Genomic DNA, 16,332 nt, shown 5'->3' with positions numbered 1-16,332 from the left:
GAGTCTTCAGCATACCTGCAGTAAAGGCTTCTCCTGCAGCTGAGCATGTGTGGAGGTGATTTTTGCTTCGCTTTCCTAGTTACAAAAGACCGTTCTGCTTGCAGAAATATGTCCCTGAGGGTTGTGAGATTCTCAGGGACATATTACGGCAAGTGGGAAATTCTTTGGCAGCAAGGGGAGAGAAGTGAAAATTGCTTTCCCTATCACTTCTGTGCATGATTGGCTGCAAGAGAAGCCTTCACTACAGGTATCTGGAGGGTTCACTACAAATGTGCAGCCCTTCTTTTGTTCAGCTGCTGTGGACAGCACAGCATGTGGGCCGCTGAATATATTTTAAATATACGGAATGTTTGCCTGTAACTAGGCATTACAGGAATGATGTGCCTGGCACAGGGAATAGAAAATCTTCTCTTCCTTGCTAACATATACAGTGGTCCCTCTACTTAACGAAATTAATCCGTTCCGAATGCACATTTGTAAGTCGAAAAATTCGTAAGTCGAAAAGCGGTTTCCCATAGGAATGCACTGGGAACGGATTAATGCGTTCCGGAGCCTAGAAAAAAGACCCAGACCCCCAGTAAGACTTGCAAACTGCACAGGAACATTTCTTTTCAAGAATAAACAGGCAGTAAACAGGCAGGCAAGTCAAGGAAACCGCATGTAAAATTCGTAAGTCGAGGAAACCCCATCTAAAAATTTGTAAGTCGAGGAAACCCCATCTAAAAATTTGTAAGTCGAAAAAACCACATCTAAAACCGGATCTAAAACTGCCGTTTGTAACTCGAAAAATACTTATGTCGAGTAGTTTGTAAGTCGAGGGACCACTGTAGATGTGTTCCCACTCAGTCTCTCCACTTTGACAAGTGGTAGCTAATGAAGTGGAGCACAGACAAGGAAACACGGTGACATACCTTCATGTCATACACGGGTAACTAGGAAGACAGGTGGGGGAGCTGTGGAGCTGCTCCTTTCCACAGCTTCTGTAACATAAGTTTGTACACGGGGCACCCATACAATACACTTTACAAGGCTGTGTTTCAAAGCCCAAGCGCATATCACAGGCATGCGTCACAGGGAACTTGTGATCTGGGGACAGCTTCCTGCAGCATGTATCTGTTTGGTACAGCAGTTGCTGAAATGGAATAGATGCCAATGTGCTGCTTCATCCTATTCAGATCTTATGCCCAATCACGTGAAAGAGGGCAAGTGGGAGTGCACTGGCTAGCCATGCCTCCTGCACCAATGTACTTGCTGGGCCATAGTGTGTGTTGGAAGTGAAGGACTCTGAGCTGTCTCATGTCTCAATGACAGAGGGGGACAGATTAGTGAGTCAGAGGACTAGAGGGGGTCAAGACATTGGTCATCCCTCCTCTCTAATGCTCTGACACTATCCCTTTGATATGTAGATTGCTACTCTCAGGGACTTCCTGCCTGCCTGCCTGCCTGCCTCCCTCCCTTCTTCTTCTCCCTAACACACATTTGCCTCTCTCTGCACCATCCGTGCACCGAGATGCAGACAGCATCTGACTGCATCCAGCTAGCTAGCTAGATTAGAGATACTATCCCTCCACTTTCTTATCTAGAATGGAGTTCTCCAATGAAGACTCCTTATATTGATTTGAAACTATGAACTGGCTCCAAGTTTCTTTTGCTCTCAGCAAACACGCATGCCTGGGCAGACTCCGCTGTGTTTTGCCTCTGTGCACTCTGCTGTAATAGAAGGGTATCTCTTACCAGAGAGACTTCCCAGTGTGTTTGTCTGCAGAGAACAGCTCTGTATGCAGCGAGGGATCCTCCTTCATGTGATTTGCACTGCAGTCTGAAGATAAGTGCCAAGTGCAGAGATCTGGGCAGGGGCGTGTGGACCATGAAGCAAGGGGTGTGTGTGATCATCCCCCTGCCACCAGGGTCTGGGGGGGAGGGCTGCCAGGGTTCCCCTGCCAATGTTTCACCAAAATGCTGGCTGTGCTGGTTGCGGCGGGGGGGAGCTCAGCCAGTCAGTGTTTCAATGAAATGCTGACTAGGGAGGGATGAGAGAGGGTCTGAATGGACCCTCTCTGCGGCATTGGCCCCACCCCCTGCATCTGGGGTCAGAAGCCAGTGCTGAGGACGGCCCCATCAGCTGCAGCAAAGCTCCCGTTCCCCATTCAGCAGTTTGTGGAATCTCTGACTGGGAGCTCCTTTCCCTGCCTCCTCAGGAAGGCAGGGGAGGAGCTCCCAGACTGCGATTCTACAAACTGCTGACTGGGGAAGGGATGCTTGGCTATGGATGACATGCCCCGACCTCGGCATTGGCCCCACCACCTTGCATCTGCTGGAAGACATAGGGGGGGTGGATTGGGGTGCATGCTCTGCATGAACGATTGTAAAGCCTAGGGGACGGGGGAGCCACCGGAGGATGTCCTCTGGCTGCGGTCAAGCTCCCTATTTCCCTGGGTCTGGGGGTTGTGGTCAATGAGAGTGTGGAGTGAGTAGCTGATAATGGGACTGATCCTGTGTTCACTCACTGTCCATGGGGCTATAATGTCTGAATAGGGCTCCTATATGCATGAGATCTGTGTCTATATCCCTATATAGCTGGGCCAAACTTTTCAATAAGCTACCATGACAGCCTCCTTCCCCTACTCACTCCAGCCAGAAAAGAGCTGAAACACAATGGGCAACCACTCCTGAGCCATGTGAGGGAGGCTGTTCCATCTTGGGCTGGGACTGACATTTCTCTTCAAAGAAATCCAGAGTATTTCAAGATTCCTCTCAGGGAGAAACTGACATTCAGAGAGGATGTGAAGCTTTCTCCCAAGGGAAATATCTATATATTCAATTCTCCTGGATGCACCTTAGAATGTGTGTCTTGGCACCCAGTTGATTGGCTGGGCGGCGGAGGCACCTGATTGGCTGAGGCGCATCCAGGAGGATTGGTCACCATGGCGGCGGCAGGCCCAGCAACGGAGGCCAGAGGTGGTGGGCCTGGCCTCACCACGGAGGCCAGAGGCAGTGGCTGGCCCGGCCCGGCCCAGCCACGGAGGCCACGGAGGCCAGCGGTGGTGGCAGGCCAGGCCTGGCCGCGGAGGCAAGTGGCAGCAGCGGGCCTGGCCTGGCCGCGGAGGCAAGGTCTGGGAGGGGGGAAAGAAAGGGGACAGAAGTGGTGGTGGGGAGGAGAGGTGGCTGGGCCTGGCATGGGCTGACCATGGTCAGGAAGCAGAGACTGGGGCAGAAGGTAGGGGGGAAGAGGTAACCGTTGGCCCCAAAGCGCACGCAGATGCTCTGTGTGGGGTCGGCTAGTTTCAGAGAATTCTCTCAGATGGTTTATCCACATGCCTAGGTCCCTGAAGCCTGGTGTAGTGGTTAGAGTGCCGGACTAGGACCGGGGAGACCCGAGTTCAAATCCCTATTCAGCCATGATACTTGCTGGGTGACTCTGGGCCAGTCACGTCTCTCTCAGCCTAACCTACTTCACAGGATTATTGTGAGGAGAAACTGAAGTATGTAGTACACCGCTCTGGGCTCCTTGAAGGAAGAGCGGGATATAAAATGTAACAACAACAACAACAACAGTCATCTCTAGGGCAACTGATTACTGGGGAATAAGCTGCCTTAAACTGAAGCCCTAAACATGAATAGGGCATCTCTCCAGCCAGGGGAAGGATTGTGCTTGGCCTGTGGTGCTCCTGACTCTGCTGTTGGACACCTTACTCTTGATGTCTATGTCTGCAAGAGAAAGGTGGATTTTAGATGACAAACTAAGAGATGCAAACCTATGCGTTTGAGCCATAGTGCAGCTCCTTTCCAAGATGTGCAGCTCATTTGTCAAACTTCCCCAGCATGGCAATGCCTGTGATAATTTGGGATGTGCACAAATGGTTTCGGTGGGGTGGGGAGTGGTAGCTTTAAGCCAGTCCTTACCTGCTCCTCCTCCACCCCACCTCATTTCCTGGTGCAGCACTGTGCCACTCAGAAGTCTGTGTGCAGCTGCATCCCTGTGCCTCCCGCCACCGTGAGCAGGCTACAGGGTGCAGCCCCACAGCCACGCATGGACTTCTCCACACCAGGAAATGTTGTGGGGTGGCAGAGGAGCAGGCGAGGACCAGCTTTACTTGTGCTTGAAGGTACCACTCCCCGCCCCGCTGAAACTATTTGGCGGGCCACACCAAAGCGATTCAGCGCATCCCTACTGGACAAGGAACATAGGAAGCTGCCATGTACTGAGTCAGACCATTGGTCTATCTAGCCCAGTATTGTCTTCACAGACTGGCAGCGGCTTCTCCAAGGTTGCAGGCAGGAATCTCTCTCAGCCCTATCTTGGAGAAGCCAGGGAGGGAACTTGAAACCTTCTGCTCTTCCCAGAGTGGTTCCATCCCCTGAGGGGAATCTCTTACAGTGCTCGCACATCATTTCCCTTTCATATGCAACCAGGGTGGACCCTGCTTAGCTAAGGGGACAAGTCATGCTTGCTACCACAAGACCAGCTCTCCTCCAAGCCAAACAGATTCATGCACATCCCTAGTGATAACACCCTTTTGAACAACAGAACTTCCTAGAAGTTCCAAAAGAAGCAGCAGCTGTCCAACTTGGCAAAATGCAAACACATTTTTATAAACACTTTACCAGACAATTGAAAATATGTAACAGGATGACAGATAAAGGAGAACAGAATGTTTTGGACGTGTATAGTAGCATCCGTATTTATCAGAAACTGAAATCTGCTCTCCTTAGTGATAGAAAGGACGTCTTTGAATCAGTTGCTATAGAGAAAAATTCTAAGAGAGAATCTCACTGAATTTCTGACCTTCTAAATGGCACTGTATGACTCACAAGACTTCCTTAGTGCTGTGATTATATAATTTCACCTTATATAAAAAAATTATAATTGCATTTGGTTGTTTGATTTGGTTACTAATGCATCACAAGCATCTTACTTGGTATTAAATTCTATAAGAATTGTTAAATAGATGGCTTTTAAATGTTTGTTTTCTTTTATGCACCATCAAAATGCGAATAACAATAGTGTCCAGTGACTCTGGAATTTGAAATGCTCCAAACTTTACTTGCATCTTTTCTCTGTTTCAGCGGGGTGTACTATAGCCCTCTCTTGAAGGGAAGCAGGATTGTGCTCGTTGGTCCTACCTCCCAACTTCCACATTTGATGGTGATGGGCTGTAGAAAGCCTATACACGGGCTGACATCCTGACTAATAGAGCATGCACACTTCGAAGAACTGCAACATGTTTCGAATCTTGCAGAGCCCTTCCAGAGCACAGGGAGTGCTCTGGACTCCAAGGCCTCTTGCACAACAGCACACTTGCAAGGTCACTGGGGGAGTTCTTCTGTGTTTAATGAATGAATTTTATTACAGTCAATGACCAGCAATCAAAAGACGAAATAAAACAAAATGAAGTAACCTGAAAGTAAATAAAATCAAAACAACAGGACTGGGTAACAGAGCATCAGAACATATACATACAGAGGTCTCAGTTACAATTAATCAACTGCTCCCATCTCAGTTTACATGCTGCGGCACAGAATCTGGCTACCCAGCTGTAATTGCTGTATACTGGTCTGCCAGAAAGAAAGAAGTGTAATATTCTTCCGATCAACCTGGCATATTTTTTAGAAGTGGTCCAGTCCAGGCAATGTGAATGTCCCTATAATATAAACAGTATAAAAGAACATGTGAGATGGACTCAATATTGCTTGAATCACATGGACATGGCCAGTTCCTGAGCGGTATTCTCTTAGATCTGCCATCCAAAGCGGCAGAAGGAAGGGCTTTAAACCATGCCAGCGAGAAAGCTCCCCTCTGATTTAGAGTGGTCAGATTTGCGAGGCACACAGCTGGCTGAGGGTAGTTTGAGAAGCCACCTGGAATACTACTGGTGGTAACAAGGCTTCAATCAGATTGCTTCTCCATATCTGCAATACGTTGTTTAATAATTTCTTTGGACGGTGTCAAGTAGATATTGTGGTGAGAGGCCATATCTGCCCTATTTACCATGAAGGCTCTTATACCAATTAGAGTGGAACTCATCTTTCAATACCAGGGAGGCAAGGCCCTGATGGCAAAAATATAGTGTGAACCAGTAGTTAAATGTGTGAAGCCACTCCTGGGCCTCAACGCTGGTTAAACCCACCACTGTGTGTGCATGTTCCATTAGTCAGGAGGATGTCAGCCTTATGCTAACAGGTTCTGTGTTGAAGAGCTCATCAACATGTGGGTGCCAGGAGGCAGGACTAGTGGGCGTGATCCCACCTTCTACTGTATTGATATCTCCAGAATTGTCTACATAAAGCTAATGTTTCTAGGAAAGATAGGGAAGAATCACATGAAAGTTAGCGTCCTATCTATGTTTTTCTTTTTTTAGAAAAAAATCCTTGAACTGGGCTGGCTCTTTGTTATGAAAATATGTAGTAGCGGGAACAGTTTCTGCTATCTGCTGCTTCCTTCTCAATCCCATTTGCACGCCCAGAGCCTCTGGATGGGGCGGTTTATAAATGAAACAAACAAGCAAGCAAGCAAGCAAGCAAGCAAGCAATGTGGGAAGCTGTGGGAAAGTCATCATACAGTATTTCCAAAGGGGATAGGACTTCCCCTCGTTGAAAGGACTCTGAAGCAGGGTAACCATCTGATGCCACAGTTTCTTTTATCACAACAATATTATGTGAGACCTGCACCTGTGGAATTTCTGTCTTTCACAGAATACAGAACTCTTAAAGCGGCAAAAGCTCTGGCATTTTTGAAATACAGTATGGTCACCATAAAGTAGGGATGTGCACGAATTGCGATTAGTGCATAGATTTGAAGAACAGATCGAGCACCTTTAAAAGTGAGGAAAGCAGGTCTGTACCTGCTCCTCCGTCACTAAACGCAGCTTCCTGCTGCTGCAGTGGCACCCCCCCACTCCTTGCATGGTGGTGGCATGCACATGGTCTCTGCGCATGCACAGAGGCCATGTGCATGCCACTGCTGCGCCACCACCATGCGAGGAGTGCTGGAGGGTGCACTGTCACAGCAGAAAGCTGTGTGGAGCAGCAGTGGAGCAGGTGAGAGCATTCTCCCATCACCTAATGAAAGCCTCCTAATAATCCTAATTGGACATGGTAATGTCTATTTCTTGGATTTGTGATATTTCATATGGGACAATTCATAAGCTAGTATTGCTACTTAGTTTTAATATAACTCTTTTTAAAGGTGTGTGATCATGGTGAACCAGATTCTTCCCTAAATGCAAAAAGGTTGATCACAGCATATCCTGCACTATATCCTGTCTGCCCATTCATGTTGATATAGATGGTTTCCCCCCTAAAATTACAGTTAGTACATGCTTCTGAAATGATGATAAAGTGATCCTAAGTGTATATTGGCTATGCAAACATTGTGAGACTTCAGCTTCACAAGAAGAACACACAATTAATTATATCAGATAATTAACTTGCACGAACAGGAAGCTTATGCATAAACCAACATTCCACAAATCATTAATATTCCACCAAACAGACGGGGAAAGTTCTGCTCCCAATATGCACAGATTCACTAAACATATTTCTTGAAAATAACATCCTCTGAAAATAATGGCACTTATTTTCAAGGAATGAGGCTGGATCAGTGTGTGAGCTGCTAGCACAGCCCATACACTTCATTAATCTCACAGAACCTTTTCGAGTGACTAGTAATGTTATAGACAAAAGCATCACCAAGAGTGAAGTTTAAGATAAAGACCACCCACATCAACTAAATGATGCTTCCCAAACATAAAGTAAGCGTTTCTGCTCTGTCATATTTAGATGCCAAATTTGAAATGTCCTCAAGAGCCCTGAATTCCTGGAAGCAGATGTTTAGAAACAGCAGCAGAGGAACTATGAAGGGGTCATAGCTCACTGGAGGAGTACATGGTTTGCAGGGCTTAAGGTCTTTAGCTTCTGTTCCAGGTCTTTTGGAGGAGGGGGGCTGAGACCAGGGGTGGTCCTTTCATGGGGCAAGGTAAGGCTGTTGCCTTAGGATTCCTGGGGCACCAGCAGGTTGACAAATGCCCTTCCCCCAAGCAAGCAGATCTGTGGGACCATCCTGACCCTTGCAAAAATCACAAGTTGCACCTCCCCTCACACCTTGCAAAGCTAGCAAGAAGCAGAGAGAAAAAAGGAGGCTGCTGGCAACTCCCCCCCCCGCCCCATGCCACTTCCAAAGTTTGCAAGGGTCAGTTTTGATGGCCGGGGGTGGGGGTGGGGAGGAGGCTGGTTCAGGGGCACAAGGCAGAATTTGGTGCCTTGCCTCAGGCATTGCAATTCCTTGGGCCACTGCCGGATGAGAGCTTGGAGAGCTACTGCCACTGAGAGTAGACAGAACTGGGTTAGATGGACCAATGGCTTGACTTGGTATAAGTCAGTTCCATGTGTTCATAATTTCCCCACACCCCATTAGCTACTTCAGCTGTAGGTCTGATCACCACCCACTACATGGGAAACTGGATCACTGCACATTTGCTTCACACCCCTGGTGTCCTAGTGGCCATGTGCACAGTACACGGCCACTGATCTCTCTGGAAGCGTCTATGGGATGCAGTCTCCAGTCAGAGGCGTATCTAGGGAAAATAGCGCCTAGGGCAAGCACTGAAATTGCGCCCCCTGTCCAAACATCTGACACCCATCTTTTAGACAACTTTACCATAATATCAGCTCAAAAACACAAGTCAAGCTCGTTAATCTTTTAATATTTCAAAAACCATTTAGCAGTGGACGTAGCCAGACCAGAAAATGCTGGAAAAATGACAAATTTCCATATGCTGGGGCTCATGAAATACCCAAATACTATGTGGAGGTGTACTTGGAAAACTAATGTCTAATTCTCTACTATGCATTGTAGCATCACTATTACATACGTTTTAAAAAGAAATGGAGGATTTGACTTTTCCCAGATACTCTGAAAATCATTAAAGGATATGCAGAGTAAACTGTGTCACTGCTTGGAATATATTCTGGTATTTCAGAAAGACAGTTAAAATGAGAGAAAGAAAGCAAGAAACTCCCAGTGGGCCTTAATACTAAGGATTTCACACTGATTCAAAGACAAACTCACCATTAGTAGCCATATTATTAAGACATCATATTTAACTCACTTATCACAAGAAGCAAAGTAAGAGCAAATGAATACAATCCTAGCTCATAAGCTTCAGCTCAGTATTCACAAGTAGTGATGTGCACGGACCGGTCCGGAGGCCATTCTGCAGGCCTCTGGACTGGTCCGACATGGGGCGGTCCAGCGGTCTGGCACTGGGGTGCGTGTTCCTTTAAGGGTGGGGGGAGGGTGTACTTATCCCTCCCACCACTTTTTCCCCATCAGAGCACATATTTTTTGAAGCATTTGGGGCGGCAGCTGCCCCTTCCCCCTCTTGGCAGCAAAAGGCTTCAGAAAGGTGAGAGGGGTAAGTACACCCTCCCCCACCCTTAAAGGAACACCCACCCCAGTGCCGGACTCCATGGTTCTGTGCACGTACCTATTCACAAGCCCTGATTCTCTGTACCTAGTGCCAAACTGAATATGTGTACAGTGACTTATATTATATTATTATTTTTTTAAAAATTACCTGTAGCCCCTTTGGGGGGCTTCCTAAAGGCCATGGGGGGTCTGCAAAGTTTCCCCCTCCCCCTGCTGGCCTCTAGGGCCTCACAGGGACCATTTGAGCATGTGCGGTGGCCATTAAAAAAATTTTTTTTAATGGCTGCTGAAAACAAAATGGCTGCTGAGCATGCTCAAATGGCCTCTGCGAGGCCTGGCATGGCCTAGGGCCTCTCAGAGGCCATTTGAGCATGTGCAGTGGCCATTTTTTTCCAATGGCCATTTTTTAAATTTTTAAATTTTAAAAAATGGCGCCCCCCCTTCAAGTGGCGCCTGGGGCACGTGCCCTGCCTGCCCTACCCTAGATAAGCCCCTGTCTCCAGTCCAACGTTTAGAAATGATGAAACTGGTGATGAGATCTAGCCACATCAGCATGCAGTAGGGATTCCTGGGGCTTTCTCCTCTTTGGGACTTTCTCCTCACTGGTTTTCAGCACTCCTGGCTGCTTGCACTGACTGCTGTCTGTGGTTTCGTTTATTCATCTCAGCTTCAGCATTCAGCAATTGGCACCTAGCTGTGCAAGTATTTACATGGATTAACATATATAAATGAGCACTAGTCTTCTTTCCTCAGAGAGGAAGCCATAATCTTCAAAGGAGATGGCAACCCCAGGATAATATATATAAAGATTTAATCGGGGGGGGGGAATAGTTACTGCAACTTCAGAGTGAGAACAAATGAAGTAAGGAGGTATGTGTGTATGCTTATTACTAAAAGGGGAAACATACTTCGCTCTGGAAAAGGAAAATGTATGAATGCAAAAATATGACATTAAATTAGGGTTGCCATATTCAAGCTTCCCAAATCCAGGTGGCCTAATTTGCATATCATGCAAATTATGCAGCAACTAATTTGCATTTATTTATTTATTTATTTATTTATTTGACAGATGTGTATACTTTTCCCTCCTTCTCTGCCCTCCCATGTGATCGGATCCAGAGTAAAATCCAGGCAGCACATTTGAAATCTGTGTAAATCCGGGTGGAATTTAGCATTTGGGTGGAGGAGCCAAAATCCGGGGGCTACCCTAAATTCTGTGGGACATGGCAACCCTACATTAAATGGGCATGGGTTTAGCAAAGGATACACAATATGAATTTTAGCCACAGTTAAAACATGTTATTATCCTTTATTAAAACAAGCACTTCACTACACAATGCAATTTGAATAAGCAGAAATACAGGGAAACTTACTTCAAAGTCGAGGTCCGAGTAACGTGATTTTCTTCTCTATTAAGCATTGTGGTGGTGGTGGGGAGAAACAAAAAAATGGTGAATTAACTTGATGTTTGTAAATGAAAGAACTATTCCTGTTCTCAACAATTTCTCTTTTTTTATTAACTGAATTGGTAAACAAAAGTTTATACCAATTGAAAATACTTTTCAGAATATTGCCCTTCAACAGCATTTCCAGGGCAGTTTACAAAACGGAACATAACAAAATGCAATCAAATATCAAAATACAAAATTCAAAGCAATGATTAAAGCAACAGTTAAAACACCAGTTAACACAACTTTAAAGCCTACCATGTCAACTTGTGCAAAGCAAATTCCCCACCCCTTTCGCCTCACAAATTTATTTATTTATTTATTATTTTAAATATTTCTATACTGCCAAAACTTGCATCTCTGGGCGGTTTACAATTAAAATAATTTAAAACATTAAATCTATTAACAATTAAAATCATTTAAAAGATTAAAAACATTTAAAACCCAGTATTAAAATTATTTAAAACTATAACTTTAATTAAAAGCCTGGGTGAATAAATGTGTCTTCAGTGCCTTTTCAAAAGTTGCCAGAGATGGGGAGGCTTTTATTTCAACAGCAGGTGCATTCCAAAGTCCAGGGGCAGCATCAGAGAAGGCCCATTCCCAGGTAGCCACCAGATGAGTTGATGGCAGCTGCAGGCTAACCTCTCCAAATGACCTTAGCAGGTGGTGGGGCTCATGGTGAAGATGTTCTCTTAAATACCCAGGTCCTAAGCTGATTAGGGCTTTATAGGTAATGACCAGCACCTTGTATTTTGCCCAGAAATGGTAGCCAGTGCAATTCCTTCAAGACAGGAGTAATATGATCTCTCCTAGATGACCCAGAGACCAACGTGGCTGCCGTGTTGTGAACCGACTGCAAGTGCCTGGTGGTGTTACTAATGCTGCTCTCTGAAGAGAGGCTGGAGTTACCACTTTAAAGATAAAAATGTGGCTTTGTATAATTAAATTTTTGTTGAAATTGGTCTTTTTCCCCACTGGACTCGCTCCTTTAGTACTAACTGATAGCTTCACATCTACCTGGACAACAGCTTACAAATGAAGCTCCAACATCTTGGCACATCCCAGAGAGAACTCATTGGCTGGGGTTTTGATCAGGCTATCCATTTTATCAAACAGCGGTTCCTAGACACAGACCTCCAAGAGGAATGTGCACGTTTGTCAAGGGGAATGTATATAGGCACTCAGAGTTTTAATTTCAAACCAGCTGATTACTGAAACCACATTCTGCTATCCAAATTCAGGAGATCCCTGACCCTTGCCAGATTAAATGTTCTCCCTACTGTGGTCTTGGAGGGAAAATACAACTGAATACGTTATTCAATGCACTGCTGCCCCTGTAGCTCAGGGGACATAAAGACAACTGCTTATGTAATCCTCTATTGCCAATTCTACAAGGATAGTCATTCTAACCTTATTTTCCCCCTTATAAATAAATATCCTGTCCACACTGATCTTTTAAATCTGGAATATATGCTGTCAAATTTTAAAGCTGTGATTTCTATTAATGTGGCCAAGTTTTGTTTTATTGCTTGCAAATTGCATAAAGCAATTAATTCCAAAATTATGTAAAATGTAAACATATTATGCAAACTGCAATGACTGGTCAATGACCGTAATAAACTTCTACTTGTGAACTGATTGCAGTTTCTGGACTACATATAAAGGCAGCCCCACATAAAGCGCATTACAGCAATCCAGCTTAGTGGTTACCAGCAGATGTACCACTGTTTTGAGGTCGTTCATCTCAAGACACGGACGCAACTGGCGTATCAACCAAAGCTGATAAAAAGCACCTCTGGCCACTGCCTCAACTTGTGACACTAGGGAGAGGTTTGGATTCAGAAGCACTCCCAGACTGCGCACCTGTTCCTTCCGGGGGAGCGTGAACCCATCCAGAACTGGCAGATCGAAATTATCTCCCGAGTTTTGACCTCGCACAATAAGTACTTCTGTCTTATATGGATTCAGCCTCAGTTTGTTATCCTATCCTTTGTTATCCTTCATTCAGTCCATTACTGCCTCCAGGCAAGTGTTTAGGGAGGTTATGCCTTCTCCTGATGATGTTGACATGGAGAAATAGATTTGGGTGTCATCAGCATATTGATAACACCCTGCACCAAATCTCTTGATGATCTCTCCCAGCAGTTTCATGTAGATGTTAAACAACATCGGAGACAATATGGAGCCCTGAGGGACACCATATGAAAGTTCAGATTTTGAAGAACAGTCTCCAAGAGACACCACCTGGAATCTGCCAGTGATGTAGGAGCGGAACCACTGCGAAGCAGTACCTCCCACCCACAATCCCCTCAGACGTTCCAGAAGGATACTATGGTCAATAGTATCAAAAGCCACTGAGAGATCCAAAAGGACCAAAAGAGTCACACTCCCTCTGTCAACTGGAGACCAAGGCAGTCTCCACCCCATAGCCCGTCCGAAAACCCATTTGAAATGGGTCTAGATAATCAGTTTCCTCCAAGACTGCCTGGAGCTGGGAGGCCACCACCTTCTCGATCACCTTGCCCAACCATGGAAGGTTGGAGACAGGCTTATAGTTGCTCAGCGCTGAGGGATCCAATGCAAGCTTCTTCAGAAGTGGTCTAATGATTGCCTCCTTAACAGTTTACTCCTGCATCCCCTGAGGGTCATGACTAGACCCACTAAAATGGGGTGAGGTGAGACATAAGGGCTGCAAGGGGAGTGATAATTGCTGAACAGTACATGAAAGCACTTCCTATGACTGGAGCAGAGCTCATAGGAAAATGGCCTCCATCCAATTTCCAGCAATTCCCCCTTGCGACCCCCTATGCCCCATCCCATCAGGTCATATGGGACCTGATAGGTTGTCCTCAGGAGTGACTTTTGAGAGGTGCAGATGGCTATAAAAATTCTCTGATGCAAATTTTGGTTTGTTTGCGCAACTCTGGAAACAACACACGCTTCACAATGTTTGGAACATGGAAACGTGAAGCGTGTGTTCATGGACATGTTTTGGGAGTCACAGTGGGCTGTAAAGGGAAGAAGAGATCAGCAAAAATCACCCCTCCCCTGACATGCATGCACAGCATTAATCTGATGTCAGCCAACATTTCCAAAATTTAGGGGTATACATAAAGAACTTATTAGACGCTTTAATTGTGATGCCTATTCAGTGTTACTCTTGGATGCTATTGAAGAAGGGATCAAGGCATTGTTTTCTATTTATTTTTCAATATGAAAGTTAAGATCAAACCTGGAGTTATACGTGTTCACTAAGAAGTAAGCCCCACTGAGTTCAGTTGGGCTTGGCCTCAAGTAAATGCACACAAAATTTCAACCCTAATATTAGAAAAGAGAGTATATGAAAAGCAAAGCTTGAGTTTTACATTTTTTTAATTCACTAAGGAGGATATTTCAAGATTATCTGGAACAATTACACCATTAAAAAATAAGCGGAACACATATTGAAACATTAAAAGAAGTATGGTTTTACGAAACACTGATCTGATAGCAGACCACAATATCCTGAAACACCAGGATATCAAACACACTGGACCTAGCTCTGTGGCCACCAAAAGGAAATAGCTGATCCAGCAGATGATTAGGTCATCAAAATTGCCATTTTAAAACCTCCAGGTGACAGTACATTTGTTTTTACTCATTGGCTTGATAGCTATCATTAAATCAAATTTAGACAAAAGCGGTCTGCTGGAGTCTGTACTTGCATAGAGGCGGGATGGGTGGGTGTGTGGAACCACAAGGTGGTTAGAATGCACTTTGCATTCTGCCTGCTTGCCTGTTTATGAGTGACATCACGTACTGCGGCATTAGATATGAATGTGCAGAACTGGATGATTAGGCTGAAGCGCCCACACAACTCCAGCGACTGCTTATGCTTTACGGTGAAAATGAGTAACTTCCAGACTGCACCAACTTCACTGCATTGCAATATATTGAGATAGATGTCACAGCTGGAATGCCGTTTATGGAGCACACCATTTTCTTGGCACTCTGACTCAGAAAGTGAAGTCAGCACATGCATTTTAAGCGTTTCCAGTGGGAGCCCAACTGATGCAACTTGAAGACATCCATTTCACTCTGCATTAAAGAAAAACTTTTGCTTTGCCTCTCTGAATGGCAGATGATGAGACAAAGAGCCCGTTTTCCAAGAGAGAGAATAATGGACAGTCCACAGTTACAGCAAAAATCCATTTGTTAAAAGTTCCTGATCTAAGACATGCTTTTGCATTCGTTGGCTTGTCAGAACAAACCAGGGGTGAGGAGACTATTTGTTTTCATGGCCCAAGAAGAAAGGGAGCATCCCCTCAGTCCTGGACACATACCATGAGACATGCAGGGCTCTCCCATCCAGGCAGGTCTCTGCACACTGGAGAGCGGCCAAAGCAGGATGTGTGTGAGTTGCTGGCAGGAAACCCCCACCTGCATGAGGTGGGAAGGAGGCGGCAGCAGGGGATTGGCCAAGGCCCCAGAGGTGCACTAACCTCCAGATCTTGGGGACCTGGTCCGGTCATCCAAGTTCTGGGGGAGCCTCCAAATGGCTGGGGCTGGGGTCCTCTGGCAGCTGAGCCACCCCGCCCACGCCCCACCAAAGCTCCGCTTTTTAAAAAAGTCTCACCACAGCCAAAAGGTGGCTGTGGGGGTGGGGGAGTCCTTTTCTCTTCTCCCCCTTTGCCCAGTGATGGGGGGTGGAAGCAGGAGAGATGCTGGCCCCATCTGTTTGGACTAGCATCTTTAAGCAACTGTGAGGTGCACCTGCACAGTTGTGATTGTTGCAAGCCCGTGACTTTTTTGTTTAGAAAAAGTGTAGCTTTGATGGGGTGCCCCCCCCAAGGAGGTTTGGGGGAGGCCTCGTGTGTGTGTGTGGATCCTCGCAGCTGGGCGGTCTGGGTGCCCAAATTACCTTGGTGTGCCCCTGCAAGGCCCTAAATGTAGTTGTTGCTCAGCTGTTATTGGGAATCCAACAGCTTTCTCCTGGGTGGAGGCACCTATAGGAGAAAAATGCTTTCCTCAGGATTCAAGCTGGAATGTTCTTGCTGGAAAAACTGAGATTTGTTCTACCAGGTAGCATGCTTATTGCAGATGGGAGTTTGTCTGTGGGGAATGTCTGTGGGTGAATGCCTTTTTCCCCTTAAACTTGATTAGAGGTTGTTCCCTCATATTACCAGCTTCATGCAGGCATGCTGCTAATTAAGTCCTTTAAAAAACAATAGAGATAGGTTGTGAACAGCAGCAAAGCTATCCCCTCCTCTTGCAGCAATGTAAAAATGTCATTTTGTGGACATTTGAGTCTTTCCCCCCCATTCCTCGTTTATTTCCATGCTGGCTGTGTGCTTCTGGGAAATACCTATATTGGGCAGCAGCAAAACAGGAAGGTGCTGAAATAGGAAGGCATCATCTCACACTGTGCGGGAGGAAGCAATGGTAAAGCCCCTCCTGCATTCTGCCAAAGAAAAT

At 45.9% G+C, this 16,332-nt stretch overlaps 1 protein-coding gene across 9 annotated transcripts in view; it reads right to left on the bottom strand.

Annotated features, from left to right (window-relative positions):
• The window catches only part of ADGRB3 (adhesion G protein-coupled receptor B3), a 668,379-nt gene that overhangs the window by 10,919 nt on the left and 641,128 nt on the right, over window positions 1–16,332 (bottom strand). For all 9 annotated transcript variants that reach the window (XM_053286711.1, XM_053286709.1, XM_053286712.1 and 6 more), the window contains one exon: window positions 10,801–10,836. In XM_053286711.1, coding sequence (XP_053142686.1) covers window positions 10,801–10,836 — 36 coding nt within the window. The remainder of the gene's footprint in view (window positions 1–10,800; window positions 10,837–16,332) is intronic.

This window comes from Hemicordylus capensis, chromosome 1, assembly GCF_027244095.1.
Source record: "Hemicordylus capensis ecotype Gifberg chromosome 1, rHemCap1.1.pri, whole genome shotgun sequence".
Classification (NCBI taxonomy): domain Eukaryota; kingdom Metazoa; phylum Chordata; class Lepidosauria; order Squamata; family Cordylidae; genus Hemicordylus; species Hemicordylus capensis.
The sequence above is the reverse complement of the archived record's forward strand: the minus strand, read 5'-3'. Positions and strand labels throughout refer to the sequence as shown.